We start from the raw sequence: 16,185 nt of genomic DNA on the forward strand, positions 1-16,185 counted from the left end.
GAACCCTAGGATGCATCCTTTGGCTAGACTATCATATATGTAGTTGCACATGCCTCTGCAAAGTTTCATGGCTATAGGATCATATATGAAAGAGATATGTTCCTATCATGTGCTCGTTGACCCTGCTACTCTACAGTTGTGTTGATGCCGGTTGGCATGCGTGTTCCCAATGATTCGCCACTCCGGTGGTCAAGCGCTTCAACCACAAAGTGTATCATATAATTACACACATCTCTGCAAATTGGCTTAGTTATATGAGCCACAACACCAAAGATATAAGCATCACCATGTCCCTGCTCCTGCCATGCCTACAGCCGTGCAATGTCGTCTTGCAATCTCATTCCCTGGCTATCCGATGGTCAAAATATCATGCCCTTTTGCCAAAACATACTCTGCATAGTACCTATCAACCCTACAAAATCCATCTCTAATTGTTTATGTTATAGCAATGCAATTGGTCATCATAACCACCGCTGTCCGCCAATGTGCATGTCCTAGATACCTCGGCAATTTGTCACGTTCCTCGCTAAACCGCTACATGAATCCTAGTTGCACATGATCCTACCAAGTTCTATGCCAATAAGTTCAATGTGTCTCTACCTTCTCATGGCCACAGCTGCTGCTACTCAGCACTGTCCGCCACCGGGTACGCTCAACCAATGCACAAATCGCCATAATCATGTTTCCCTTTGACCTAACATCCACCTTAGTGCGCTGGTTGATCATGATATCCTCCCAAGTAACATATACACATATCCATCCCTTTTTGTTCTGAATATGTTTCTTCTAGTCCAAACTCCACCTTACTCATATGAATTCAATCCTTTCCATCTATATCTTTCAACTATCACATCTTTTAATTGTGGCTCCTGTTTTGGTTAGTTTTTGCACTCTCGCGATCTTAGAACAAGCCCTACGTGTTTAATAAACTTTATATCTTGTTTTATATATAATGATTGATGTAATGCTTCTAGGTTTGTCTATGATGCCCATGATGGTTGTTGCTATCGTTAGAAGAAGCTATACAAGGATCATCCAGAAGGAAAGTTGGACAAGTTTGAGCACTATTTGAGGCAAGTGTAACATGAGTTCCCTTGTTACCTAATAACCTTATAATCACTTTTGTATGCATGTGTCTAATATGATGAATGACTAAGGACTTTACCTAGTACTTTTGTATCCTCTTCCTTGTTACCCTGGGTTCATGCATATGGGTAGCTTTGCTTAGCTTGCAAACACCAAATGTTATAATGTTAATCTTGATTAATGACTTATGGAATCAATGGTTAAATTGATGCTTTTGAGCAACATGGATAGAAGGGGGCTAGAGCATTGGGCCTTTTTGGGTGCTCTAGTCTACCCTTCGTAAGGACTGAATCTTAAAGCGACCACCCAGGATTTACAGTACAACCATGAGGTCTACATGGCTATGGTCTTGGCTAAGTAACTAGATTTCTCTAGCTTGTTAGTGGTTATCGAAAGGCGCAAGAGGGAGGACTAGGTTGTAGAATGGCTTCTTTCCTGTCAAGATGTGTGCTAGGCTACGGTCAAGGTGTACCAGTCTTGAAGGGGGCCTCCATTTGCCTAGACGCCAAAACCTTGCGGCCACTAACTTGTTAGAGGGGTCTTTGGAAAGGCCTCATAGTGAACCCTGTGTACTTACCTTGGAAGTGAGTCAAGAGGTTGGCCACCTCGGGCATATGGGTATTCACGACTCATGGGTAAAGATGTACTGACTCTGCAGAGTTATATAAAACTGATATATTAGTCGTGCTCATGAACACGAGCGGCCTAGATCCTTTTCGAGATAGATGGTTCTATGGATGGTTAATCCTGATGATGATAATTAATTATATTCACATGGGAGCTTTAAGCATAACCTAGTAACTCAGGTTTAATAAATAAAATATGACCAACTAAAAATGCTTACCATAGTATAGCCGAGTCAAGCCTTCTTGAGCCTTGCATAACCTCATGTTATACTTGTTGAGTATGGTGCGCCCACTCTTGCTTTATAATTCAATCAACAAAAATTCTGGATGGGTACCAGATGGTGATTCAAAAGAGGAGTTCCCTGAGTATTAGGTGAGTGCTCCCGCAGTCAACGATCCCTATGGAGTATGGAGACCGAAAGAGAAGATTAAGTATAGTTTCTATTGTGCTTTGTAATAGATGTAAGCCTTGTTGTAAATATGTTTCGATATATAATAAAGCATTGTTGTTGATATTCCCCATATTTGTCGCTATATGTGTCATGTGGACATCCTAGGCACACGTATAGTTAGCTCTTGGTATTCTTAGGAAAACCGGGTGCAATAGTACGCATCGGAGCTCACTAGTGCTCACTCCTAAGAAATCCGAAATCAACAGGTACTTTGGACATTTGGGCTATATATAACCCTTTGGCCAGCCAATTCAAGGGTATTAAAGTGTCCTAAAGTTGCTAGTGACTTGAGGATCTATTCCAAGTGATCTGGCCACCTAAAGTACTTATGGAATGATTAGGTGATTAGCGATAGTGCTTTTTGAAGTGTTTAGCCTAGTTAGAATACCAATTATGCCTGCTCTAGGCGTAAGACTAGTGTTTAGTGATTTTTGTATACTTCTTGCTACCCAGTGCTTGCTCACACCAAACTTGTAATCCAAGGGACTTGGAATCTTGTGAGATCACATCAACCACATTTGTAGTCTGGCCTCCAGTGGTGCATAGAAGGAACAAGGCCCACGACATTCTAGTCAGAAGCTTGATAATGAAGAGGGTGGGGGCCGGTCTGGGAGAGTTTATATGGAAACCTACTTGAGCATGGGAAAGGCCTCTAGGCTAGCCACGGAGTTACTCGATCGGGAGCTCGGTCCTTGTGAGGGGCTCCAACAAGGACTACGGGGGAGTGTAAGCTTCTCGATACCTTAAGAAAAATCATCATTGTGGGAGTTTGCATACCTCCAACTCATTCATGTTTCTATAGTTACTTTGTGTTCTTGGTTGTGTGCTTTACCTTTGGTATAGTCTAGCTTGCTAGGTCAGTTTATAGGACTAGAGCCTAGGGTGCAAAACTTTTGTGTTAGAGATAGAAACATTTAGCAAAACCATAGTGCACATTTAGATATTATCTTGCATAGGTTTCAATAAGTAGCTTTTGATATTAGTCATCTTATTCCCAGCAGAGGTTCTAGCCACAAGGATGTTGGTATCATGACTAACCAAGAAATCTTGGTTAGACACTCTTGTGTGTAGGTGAGAATTAACTTCTCCTATTTGCACTCCACCCTCTAACATGAGGGTGGATATCATCAATCTTCAAGTCAAGCACCACTACGTGTAATGAAGAAGAAGACTATGACTATCAAGGAAAGTAAGAAAGGCTTGACACCTAGAGGATCAATGCCATTTGTAGCATGTATGTTTTTCTTTTTTTCATCTTTCCCCTACGGCCCTATTGGTAGTGGATAAACTTTGTGTACATTGCATGTACCCCCATTACCCAAAAGAGTAATAGTGAAAAGCAAACATGCATGAATATAAGGGAAAGAATGTGGGCAAAGTTCTTCTCTAGAAACTTGCTCCTTCTTCTTGAAGCCTCTTGATAAACTTTTTGGTGTGGCTAAGCATCGTGCCACCAAGCAGAGCCAGATCTTTATAGTAGCTCACATGGGGATCAAGCCCCTTACCACCTCCACAACAATGGAGACATTGTTGTGGCTCTCCAATTTTTTCTATACATGGAAGAGAGAAAGATGCCAATAGGAGCCATGGTCGGTCACCCTCATCAGGCTTTCAAACTAGGATTCACATGGGACAAGATTGATGTTATTTGCAGACGATATAAGCAAAACATAAACATAATGGAACCAGTTCCTCAAATGTAGAATGATTTACGTTAAAGAAGAGTAGTAGCTTGAATCTAAAGTTCTCTTTTTTGTGAATTACATAGTACAACATAGACGCTCACCATGCACACACACTAACCCCTATGAGCGCATGCACGCAAACCCTACCCCTATAAGTATCTTCGAAGATTGGGCTGGCAATCCTCGAGATTGACAAAGTTACCACAGGCGCCTCATTGTCTACGGGAACATCGCCTACCACTAAAAGCACAAACAGCGTTAAATCCTAAATATTCGCTCCAATGGGAGTTGCCCAAGACATGAGGTGCTACTAAGGTTCTCATAACCACTAAGCTATAGACCCTTTCACAGCTTTATAGTTCTCTAACATAGCTACAGTATAGATTATGATTTAACTACTGTTCTTCATGGGCACTATACACCTTTTATTAATGATTTCCATTGTCTCACATGCTCTAGTTCATTGACTCTAGATGGGACAATGAAGTCAGCTAACCTTGGGTAAAGGAAGTCAAATGGTGGTGCCATAAGAAAAAAAAAATAGGGCTATTTGGTTTGTTTGACATGTTAGCATGCCTAGGAGGCCAAGTCAGGCAACAACTTCTGATGCTAGGCACTCAAAATTGGGTGCCTCATATTGCTACATAGGCTAGACAACTTTCCTAGGGTTTGATCCAAACAAAATGCATGAAAAGGAACTAGCATAATCCAAATGGAGATTTCCCAAAATTGTCCATGTTTTGTTGTCAGTTGATCCTCCATATCTCTATAACTCGAGAGGTAGGGGAATCTATGGATCGTTGTCCATGTAGTTTCTATGGTAGATTAGGGTTTTAGTTGTAGTTGGTGGTAGGCATCCTAGAGTTCCAAGTGGTGGTCTTCATGAAAAACCTATACTGGGTTTTGGTTCTTAGAGGTGGCATTTCTATTTTAGAATAAGGTCATCCACCATTTATTTCCATACCTTAACTATGTTATTTTGAGCAATGACTCTGGGCTCGTCAGGTAGGTTCTCGTCAAATCTGAATCTCTAGTTCGAGCTTTAGATCTTGGTGTCGCTCTATTATGTTGTCGGGTGTTTTGGCTCTTTTTGCGATGGCACCAGCAATGTCATGTGAAGGAAGTAGTTGGTCGGTTGATGGTGCAGTGACTTCCCAAGAATTACAGGTTGTATGAGCACATCAGGTGCTTAGGCCCTATTTGAATCCATGGTTTAAATTTTAGCTACTAAACTTTAGACCACTTTAGCTCTTGAGGCTCCAAACATGTGGTCTAAAGTCCTATCTAAAGTTTAGCTAACCTCACAAAACTTTAGACCACAAAAGTGAACTAAAGTGGTCTAAAATTTTAGCCTTAACTTTAACTAGTTAAAGTTGAGACTAGAGAATCAAAATAGGTCCTTACCATAGTAGCATCGGAAGGAAGGAGAGCTAGCTCCACCACTCCCTACTGGCTTTTTGGCACTTGTGCGTTAATTATTAGGTTTCCTAAAGGCTCGGCTCTTGTTTGCTGTGATGCCTTCCTACGATGCTTGTAAGATTACGCTATTGGGCAAAAAAGTAAAATCTCCACCTTTGGCAATTCGAGTTTTTGTGTTTTTTTTTTGGTAACCGGTGGATTCGAACCATCGCCGTTCAAGGAATGACACTTACCAAGCATTTCATTTTTAGAAAACCCTTTATCCATCCAGTTCGTAAATATTGGATATTGTTCAAGTTTATACTTTCATCCTGTTAGTGAATGTTGAGTATCTTGGGTATATTATGTACGCTCAAGGCGCTATATAAAAAGTACGCTATTTAGATTTGGTCTAGCTGGTTCTATCACTTTTGTTGTCTTGTCTTAATAACTAGGTTGAGATATCAGACTTTGGTTTTTGAATCCGATTTTTTAAGGCGATTTATCACGGTTATCTCTACGCGTGCGGAATATGATAGCTTGCCATGAGGCATCTGTCTGCAATTCCTGCTTGCTCCAGAGAACCCTGCTGACCTTGACTCGTGCAAATTCTTCCAACTTGGATTTAGTACGCATTATATATTGCAGTGCTTGTCATAATCACTTGTGCACTGATCCATGGTACTTGTGGTCCTCTACATCATCTCCCAAATATTACTTCATATTCCTTTCCCAGTTGAGAGTAATAAGAGTTACTGAAACGAGCTAGTACAAGAGGAAAGAAACGATCGAGGTCACTTGACTTGGCACACCAAAGGCAATAACAGTGAGCAATTTCATTCACCATCGTATTATTATTATACAGAATTAACCTCTCACACACCTCAGCATTTTTATATAGGAACGGTCAACACGATAAATAGGTGTACATGAACAAATGAGGACACAATAGTCACGCATATATATGCTCATCTACGATTGTAGTCTCGCACGCATCTTGTAATAGAAGTGTACGTGTATACGTACTACTGTCAGATTTGGTGGATCGGAGAGTAGGTTTGATGATCCTTGATTAGAACATGGCGGCAGCGTGGTCCTTGAGCTCGCCGCAGTCGGCGATGACGACAGGCCTCACCGTCCTGCCGCTCATGGACCCGGCCTTTTCGATGGCGCGCACAGCGTCCATACCTTGCTCGACGCGGCCGAACGCGACGTGGCGGCCGTCCAGCCACGGCGCGTCGGCGAAGGTGATGAAGAACTGGGACCCGTTGGTGTTGGGCCCGGCGTTGGCCATGGACACCACGCCGGGGCCAGAGTGCCGGACGGCGCCGAGCGCCTCGTCGGCGAAGTACCGGCCGCCGTCTCCGAGCGCGGACTCGCCGCCCGTGCCGTTGCCCGCCGTGATGTCGCCGCCCTGGCACATGAACCCGGGCACCACGCGGTGGAACGGCACGCCCTTGTAGTGCAGGCGCTTGCCCGACCACCGGCCCGCGCCGCGCTCGCCAGTGCACAGCAGCCGGAAGTTCTCCGCCGTCTTGGGAACCTTGTCGGCGAACAGCTCGATGACGACGCGGCTAACCTTCTCGCCGCCGATGCTGAGGTCCAGGAACACCCTGGGGTTCTGGTTGTTCTTGGGCCGCGCCATCAATCAATTAAAATTAAATAAATTGACAGAGATCGAGTGTACTGTACTGTGTGCACAAGCAACTATAGCTAGTAGAGACTCGCTCACTTCACTTGTGCTCAACTTGACTTGCTTGAGCCTTGTTGTAGGAGAGGAGTCGACGATAGATGCCTATATATAGGGGAGCAAATGGGATTGTGTATACTTGTATGGACTTGGAGAGAACAACGGTTTTTTATTTATTTATATTATAAATAGAGAGAGCAAAAAAGAAGATGCTTACAGACAACTGTATGTCACTGGCTGGCATATTTGCGTGTGGTCGTCAGTCTTTCCTCAGTTTGATCCCTAGCGTATGCTGCTCCGTTCTTTCTTATTCCATGCATGCTACTGACCTTTCACTGTTAGTTGTTCCAACCACATATCATTACTTACAACTCAATAATATGAACTTCTTTTAAATTCAAATGGTATGACAAAAAAGAAATTCATGGTGCGCGCGTAACAGGATTTGTTGTGTTTAGGTAAAGCTTGTCATCATTTTGTGGTTCCTTTGGTATAGGGTGTCTTCATCAAAGGTAGTTTGATAAATTTGATTTTCAAATATAAGAACTTGAAATGCATATTTGGACCCCATAAAAAATAAAAAAGGGCGTACCGCTCTGTGCAGGGTCGGGGGAAGGATGTCAGTGGCAAGCCTTACCCTCACCTGTGCAATGCGAGGAGACCACAACTCAAACTTGGTACCTTTTAGTCACGGGCGGTAAGACTCTACCGCTCAAATAAAAAATAACATCAAGCACAAAGTCTTAGATCTTATAGATCTACTAAATTTATTTGTCGTGAGCTATTTTCAAGGGGCGGTTGATCCTGAAAATCGACTTTTCGAGGCGGTTAAATCAGTCAACTGCCTCAAGAAATCACCCATTTCAGAGCTGTTGGCACAAGAAACATTCTGAAGAGCTTCTCCAAGAGTCCTTCGTAAACTCCCACTCTAAATCGTCATTTAGAGAGCCATTGGAATAAAAAATTGCTTTATATCATTCCATCCTCCAATAGCTTTTCCTATTGTACGCACTCTAGAGACCGAATCCCACTCTCCATCTTTGGCTAGCGGAAAATCTGGAATAAAGGATGACAATATTTTGATATCCAATTAAAGAAGTTGTTGAAGGATATTTTTTCACAAAAATCTCTATTACTATCAATAAGGAAGGATATAAAGAGGCTACAACTATTTTCAAGATGGGTTGTTTTATGTCAACCGCCTTTGAAAATAGGTAGATTTTCTTTGTGGTTTTATTAACTCAAATTTTCATGGAAATCGATTTCTATATGAACCACCACTAAAAAAAATGAAAGGTGGCTATGAAAATTATCTATGTAGTAGTGTAATTAAACATTGATAAATACTTCCATACATTAATGACTCTCTGACTCACTCACTCACTCACTTTTCGGAATTACTCCCTCTATCACCAAATCAATTTCTACCTGTCTTAAGTGATTTTTTTTTAAACTCACATTTATAGGAAAAGACACAATATTTATGAGACCAAATAAGCACACTACGAAAATATATTTTATAGTGTATCTAATAATATCAGTTTGATGTCAGAAATATTTGTGCTCTTTTTTATAGATTCCGTTGAATTTAAAAGTATTATTTCATACAACTTTGTAAGTTTATTATTCTAGGATGGAAAGAGCTAGTTAAGCTTTAGTCACAGCTGCAGCCTGCTGTGGCTCTTGTGGAATATTCACTTGGCAATCAATACTTGGCTCGTTTTGTTTCTTATTGTATGCGTGATAATTAAGGCGAACGTGTTTCTCACGCGGTGTTGTGTGATTCGAGTTGCTCCCGATCGAGACAATCACATCAAGTTGTCCTTGTTCTCCTTTGTGGCCGTAAAATTAGGATATTCAAGTTCACACGCATTGTTGCTATTAGCCTATGACAGTCATATACAGAAGACAGATTCTGATTCGACACCCCCAACCTATTAGCCTATGACAGTCATATAGTATAGGAGTAGAGCATAAGTATATTGGAAGATAATTACATTTTTACTGTGGGAATATATACTGGACACTACATTAATTAATTGGACCGATGTGCAATAGGACAGATCTAGAACTTCCAGTGTCTTATCTTGAACGGACTAGCTATGTTCACTACTTCCTCCGTCCGGAAAAGCGAGCAATTCTAGGTTCCCGATGTAGAGTTAGCAGAGATCAGAAACGGCACATATGCCCCTAGCTCAATGGTGTCAAGTACTCACAGACCCACAGACCCACAGACCCACTACAACGCATGCACTGAAATGACAACTTTCTTTTTTGTGTTTCTGGTGCATGCGTCCACAAGCCACAACCACACAATTTCCTTCTCAATGGTGTCAAGTACTCCGGATCAAGCTTCCACTGCGGCTAGTACAACAGGCCCCACCATCATATCCTACCCTTATTTTTTCAGCCGGATCAATGTTTTTTTAAGGGACAAGAGGAAGGAGCTACAATTGCATTTTTTGACGGAAGAAGTATATAATAAAATAGCTTGAGTGCGCCGCATTCATCATGATTAAGATAGTAATAATATGGAGTGCTCACAGGACGCGAAAACTACATGACATGTATTCTGTGGGTTGGAGCTATATAGCCTATAGCTACATCTTTTTGTACATTATATTCTGCGTACATAACAAGCGAGATGGATAAAATTTCAGGGATATGCACATGAGAGCCATGAGATAGGGATCTTACTAGTTTAACCTACAACATATTTTAGTGGCCTGGATGTTCCTCAGTTAATTAGGATACATTATATTCTGCGTACATAACAAGCGGCCGGAATGGGTAGAATTTTATTTTAGGGATAAGGAGACATGATACGGATCTTATTAGTTTAACTTACAACATATTAGTGATTTGAGTGTTCCTCACTTGATTAGGTTTCTTGCGGGGAAATTTGTACATTTAGGTTTAGGTTCATGACTTTGCACCAGTGCTAAGCGACAAAACCAGCTCAGTTTTTCAGAGGTGTTTATGGGGCTGTGTGTATACTTTCATGTGTGCTCAAAAGGTTAGTATGTATATGGCTAGATACATAAGGCGGGTACCGACTTAACTTGTGTTTGGGATTGCCGTGCGGTATGGTGATCACGGCTCCTAATACATAGCACGGAAAACACGAGTGTCTTGTGTGGCGGAAAGAATCATCCATACAGTAAAACATTCGGTGGCATTTTCTTGATTCTCTTATGGTGGAGCAGACAAGAATCTAATTTTAACAGAAACGAATATGGCCTTAAATTTTTAAATGTTAGAGTGTGTATATTTATGAGCATCAGTATTTGTACCATGTTTTAAAAAAGATCTGAAAAGGTTTAAAATTTTGTTAATGTCTTGGTGGTTAGCTTCGAATTATGCAAGAATAATAGAAATCAAAATCCCAATCTGAACCATTACAAACATATGGAAATTCCCATTTAAGAGCCGATTCCTTCTTAAACTATTTATTTACACCTACTAACCTCTAAAAAAAGAAACCTTCCAAGTGTATATATTGACTATATAAACGTGTGTGAAATGTTTGGGCAGATTTTTCATGTGTTGTTAGCGTAGCTTCAGAGTTAGTTTTTAGGTGTCGGTAAAAGAGAGAGGTGCGATATGTGCAATACACTAAAACACAGCTTGTAAGGGGTGCTATTTTGGCACAAAGTTAAGCATCTTGTGCCAAGAAGAGAGAAGATTAGACAGAGGCGCGAGGTTGGCAGGTGGAGAGGGAAAGAAAATATTTGGTTTTTATCATGGGAAGTGTTAGCGCTCGACGTCCAGACAGACGCTTGCGTCTGGATGCCCGCGCGCTGCACTCCGTTTCACGCCCTCCACATGGGGCCGCGCTGCCCGAGCGACGAGGGAAAGGGGCGCGGCACCTCCGATTCGAAAGGACCCGACCACGGCATCGTATGGATGCTCTGCCGGTGCCGGGAGGAGGACACACCGAGACAATGCATCAGAAGGCGGGGAGGAGAGATGCAACACCCGATCTACTTTTGAAACATCCAAATACAACAGTTGCAACATACGTCTGAAGGCAGTTGAAACACTTTAAACATGCTTTTGAAACACTTGAAAAACAACCGAAAAACACATGAAAACCATTGCAACCATATACAACATTAAAATAAAACACATGCAACGTATTTGTGAACATATGCAACATCCAGATAAACACACTTGCAAAATGCGTCCAGAAATCACAAATAAAACATACTTCTGAAACATCTAAAACACTCAAAACGTACGCTTGCAGCATGCCTCTGAAAAATTGCAACATATGCAACATGTGCAACATCCATATAAAACAATTGCAACATACATCTGAAATGCCCTAAGCACTTAAAACATATATATGCAACATAGGGGAGGGGAAGGCTGGGCCGGTTGATTCCGGTCGTCGGGGTCGGAGACGGCAGCGAGCGACTGCGTGCGAGCACCACCACCACCAGTAACGGGCTTGGCTCAGCGACAACTATGGGGGATGGGGGCGAGGAGCACCATGGCCGTCGGGGTAGGGGAAAGCCACCCACTCCCTGCAACACCACCATGCCACCTCCATGAATCTCGCTCGTGCTCCATGAATCTCGTCGGGGTGGGGGAGAGGGCCACCAAATCCGCAGCCGTTGGGCACTCTTGGTGGGTGAGGACGTCGAGATGGGGGGAGGGGCGCCACCGGGGTGGGTGGAGGAGCCACCGGGGTGGGGAGGAGGACGCTGGGGTGGGTGAGGGCACTGCCACCTGCCAGAGAGGCAGCCATGGCCGCGTGTCGGGGTGGGGCAGTGCGCGAGCGTGGAGGGAGGCGGAAGCGAGGGATAAGATTCTTGTGGGTGCGGGAGTGAGCAAAGTGAGGCGTCTGTTCGTCGAGACATCCTCGATAGAGCATTATCGTTTTATGATTTGGTTTGATGGATTCCACATTGGTACTGCTCATTGGAGAAAATTTTGCCAACGTAACACCTAGCATGTGGGCTCTAGCATAGCACTTCTCAAATGTTACTCTCTTTGTTCCAAATTATAAAGGTCTTTTTGGTTGAAGGACAAATTTGGATGGAATATAGTCAATCATGGATTTCAGGATATAGGCTTATTCATATTTTCTGTTTGGTTGGATGGGAAACAGGCTATTTTTCTATTTGGTTAGATAGATGAGAGTGGATATGATGAAAATAGTTGTCTAATTATATCTATTATTTAGAAATAATAACAAATAATTATACACCAATATATATGCGCTAGCACTAATTTTGTCATGATAATCATTAGTTAAAAATAAAAATGTATTAATTAGAACTACTACTACCTTAATTGGCACACCAGACATGCATGCACTAATCAACATATTAGCATTTACCAAAACTAATCTTTTCATAATTACTAAGTAATAATATAACATAATAAAAATTCTTAAATTTACTATGATAAAAATTAGAAAACATGAACAAGCTCGTCAACAATTTTTTTTAGTAAAAGTAATATATCTAGAAATGTTAAAAAGGTTTATAATTTGAAACGGAGGAAGTCTATATCATGGATGCTTTTATCGGTTCTTAGACAGTAACATTTGCGTCCTTCATATGGATTCAACGCAGAGTGTGAAATCGTCTTTTATCTACATCGTCGTGATGTCGAATATTTAATGGACTCATAAGTTCAGCTTGCCTAACAAAGTGTTCAATGCTTATTTAAATTTATAAACGTAATAACAAGGCAAAGATTATTCTTCATGCGTATAAGGTATCAAAAGGCCAACAAAACTTCAGGTCTTCAGCTATTCTGTAGCATGCTCAGTGTGAGTCAATGATAATTATCAAAATAATAATAATAATCTGCATCTCAAGATACTGCGAACCTTAAACAATTTTTAGGTTGCTTGCACCCTGCTGGGCACGCCGTCCTTTTTGTTCCGCCGCTATCAAAATTGACTTGGAAAACAACTTGCAACAACATATTGTCCGACAAGTCTCGAGTTAAATCGTCAGCCTCGTATGGTTATTCCCGAATTTACATCAGGTAGGGCATCCGACAGGACTTTCAACTATCACTCTCTACTTTACCAACCGTCACTTTACCAGACGGCCCCCCTCACGTATGTCATCCTCCATCTCGTCCATCTGCGGTAGCCCACTTCCTAATTATACTTCGTTTGCCAACTAAAGGGTTGTACACTACAACGTTTATTTATGTGCTCCGCATACCTCACCTCATCTCCATCAGAGAAATTTATATCCTGTACCGGAACGATTTGAGGGAGCTTCACACCCAAACCAGGTTAATTTGCACTGTAGAGTTTTGAAACGAAAGCTCGAATAGATGGAGAAGGCAAAGAAAGGTAGGGTAAATCAGATGCAACGCGCCAAAACTGTGTTCTTCTAAAGAAAAAATTGCGCACCTGCTCAAGAACGCCTAGCATCTATATGTATCATTTGTTTCGGTTCTCTGGTTGTGATGATGGGACGCACATTGGCCAGCAAGGACAATCCAAGCACAATATACACGGAAGAATAAGCGTGGTCGGCCGTGTGGAGGCTCGGAAAGGCAAGTCCAGCAAGATTCTCGGGCCACTTTGGGCGTGTTTGGTTCGTTGGTTCCGAACGAACATGCATCGTGGGGTGCAGAGTCGGAGCGTTTGGTTGGCCGGAGGAGCGTTGGAGCCTGGCTGGCCGCATGCAGGAAGTGCCGTCGGGCCTGGCTCGGGGAAAACGCCCGAATCGGCCGTTTCTACTGGGCCAGGCTCGCTCGGTGCAGCTGTTTACTCGACTAATGATGTATTAGTGTATGATTAGTAAATATCAAGTGATATTAATTTGTTTTAAAGATGTTTAAGACATAATTAGATAAAATAAGAACTTTAAGAGTGTATTTGTACAAAATAAAAATCATAATCATAACCTTATAATATTTTTATCCCATGCAGCATATCTTCGTACATGCAACCAAACAGCATCTCTTCTCAGCCAGGCTGAGTAGATACACTCAACCAAACATGACAGCGTTGCATGTGCTCAGCCTGTCCCATGTGAGCCTGGCTCTCAGATACGAGCCAGGCTCTACTCCTACGCGAACCAAACAGACCCTTTGGGGGCCTCAGCTGTGAAACCGAACAAAGGTGAAACGAAAACGAAGCTTCCTCGGGTTTCGTCGCCTTCAGTCTGATTTGGTCCCTGGCTCTGCAAATTTATATCGTAGCCGCTGGAATCCACTTTACTTTGGTGACAGTAACATGTGAGGCCCTGGTGATCACTGACTATATATAAATATTTATATACGCGCAGTTCTTAAGCACGTAGACCTACCCTTGCAAAACATGTATATGTCGTAGAGACGAGGTCTGGTTTCGTCTAACAACACAGATTCTGCACGTTACGACGTCGACTGAGTATGCAAGTCCACAAGTGGCTCAATGCAAAGTTAGCCAACACATTTCTTTAACAAAGAGAGAATTTACAAGAGTCACATGAGAAGGTTACTATGCAAAAGCCCGGGATACAGAAGGGTAGTAATTTCAGTTAGCGACCTGACAAATGGTTTAAAGCTGGAGTTCTTCTCTATAGCTGCAAAATATTATAAAAAAGAGAGGGGGAAATTAAGTACAAATGCAACCTGAAAAAAACATTACAAAATTCAAAGTACTAATTCAAATTACGAAGAGTACCTTGAAGCATAGCCTTAATTCCTTTGCAGAAATCTTCAAGCCGACCAAGCACTGGCCTGATGCCACATGATTGGGATACACATAGTTCCATGTAAAGTGACGTTTCAAGTGTCACCAATAGGAGCTGGCATACCTTCTCTGTCTCGGGATTTAGAGTGCTTGACCCAATTGCCTCGACTACTTCAGTGACAATACAAACCACTTGATCCTGAAAAGAGAGATCACAGATGGAAGAGGGAATTATACACACAAAAAAAACATCTTTCATATTTATAAATAGAAATTTAATGTCTTATTCATGAGAAGATGGCAGATTTCAACAAGATCCTAATGAACTCCTTAAACTTAAACATAGAGCAATTTTCAGGTGGGGACGCCAGTGCCGCACCGCCTGCGCCAAGCCGATCAACTCCCGCTCATAGGCCGCGACTTTCAGGTGGCGCGCCGCGAACGGCCTGCTGAAGAACGCGACAGGGCCATCGCCTTGATGTAGAACAGTCCCGAAGCCCGACCCTGACGCGTCGCAATCAACGAAGAAGGCGCGGTCGAAGTTGGGCAGGTGCAGGACGGGCGCCTCGGAGAGCGCCTTCTTCAGGGCGGCGAACGCCGTGTCCGCCGCTGTCGACCATTGGAAGGCGTCCTTCCTCAGCAGGCTAGTGAGAGGCGCCGCTATGGAGCCGTACTCGCGGATGAAGCGTCGATAATAACCGGCGAGTCCGAGAAACCCACGCAGTCCCCGGGCAGAACGCGGTTGCGGCCATGACTGCACCGCGGCCACCTTAGTGGCGTCCATGGCGACCCCCTCTTGTGATATGACGTGGCCGAGGTACTGGACGGTCGATGATGCAAAGGTACACTTGGACCTCTTCAGGTGCAGCCCGTGTGCGCGAAGAACGTCGAGGACGGCGCGGAGCTGCAGCAAGTGTTCGGTCCAGGTCGAACTGTAGATAAGTATGTCGTCGAAGAAGACGAGGACGCAGCGACGAAGGAACGGCTTGAGCACCAGATTCATGAGAGCCTGAAATGTCGACGACGCGTTAGACAAGCCGAACGGCATGACCAAAAATTCAAAATGGCCGTGGTGCGTGCGGAACGCCGTCTTGGCCACGTCGTCGGCGTGCACGCGGACTTGGTGATAGCCCGATCGAAGATCTAGCTTGGAGAAAAATTTGGCGCCATGGAGCTCGTCCAGTAGCTCCTCAACGACGGGAATCAGGAACTTGTCTTTCACCGTGGCCGAGTTGAGCGCCCGATAATCAACACAGAAGCGCCATGATCCGTCGTGCTTCTTGACGAGGAGGACGGGCGCCGAGAAGGGCGATGTGCTGGCGCGAATCGTGCCCTGGCGCAGCATCTCCTCGCATTGACGCTCCAATTCATCCTTCTAGAGCTGCGGGTAGCGGTACGGTCAGACGGTGACCGGGTCCGTGCCCACCTTGAGGTGGATCCGGTGATCGCATGGCCGGGCCGGTGGTAGCCCGGTTGGCGGTGCGAAGACGTCGTCGAAGGACGCCAAGAGCAGCTCCAGCAGGTCGGCCTCTGACTCCTTGGCGGCCACGAGCGAGTGGAGGTGGCGTGGCAGTGAGGGTACCGCGCTGGG

At 43.6% G+C, this 16,185-nt stretch overlaps 1 protein-coding gene across 1 annotated transcript; it reads right to left on the minus strand.

The window, feature by feature from the left end:
- Positions 1-6,063: 6,063 nt before the first annotated feature.
- On the minus strand, positions 6,064-7,024 carry LOC136539174 (peptidyl-prolyl cis-trans isomerase-like). The gene has a single exon (XM_066531116.1). It carries the CDS (start codon positions 6,890-6,892, stop codon positions 6,320-6,322), a length of 573 nt encoding a protein of 190 aa, XP_066387213.1. The 5' UTR covers positions 6,893-7,024; the 3' UTR covers positions 6,064-6,319.
- Positions 7,025-16,185: the final 9,161 nt, after the last annotated feature.

This window comes from Miscanthus floridulus, chromosome 2, assembly GCF_019320115.1.
Source record: "Miscanthus floridulus cultivar M001 chromosome 2, ASM1932011v1, whole genome shotgun sequence".
NCBI classification, from domain to species: Eukaryota; Viridiplantae; Streptophyta; class Magnoliopsida; order Poales; family Poaceae; genus Miscanthus; species Miscanthus floridulus.

Excerpts from the sequence above, each read along its gene's own strand:
- LOC136539174 (XM_066531116.1), bottom strand. The coding sequence starts at position 6,892 with ATGGCGCGGCCCAAGAACAACCAGAACCCCAGGGTGTTCCTGGACCTC.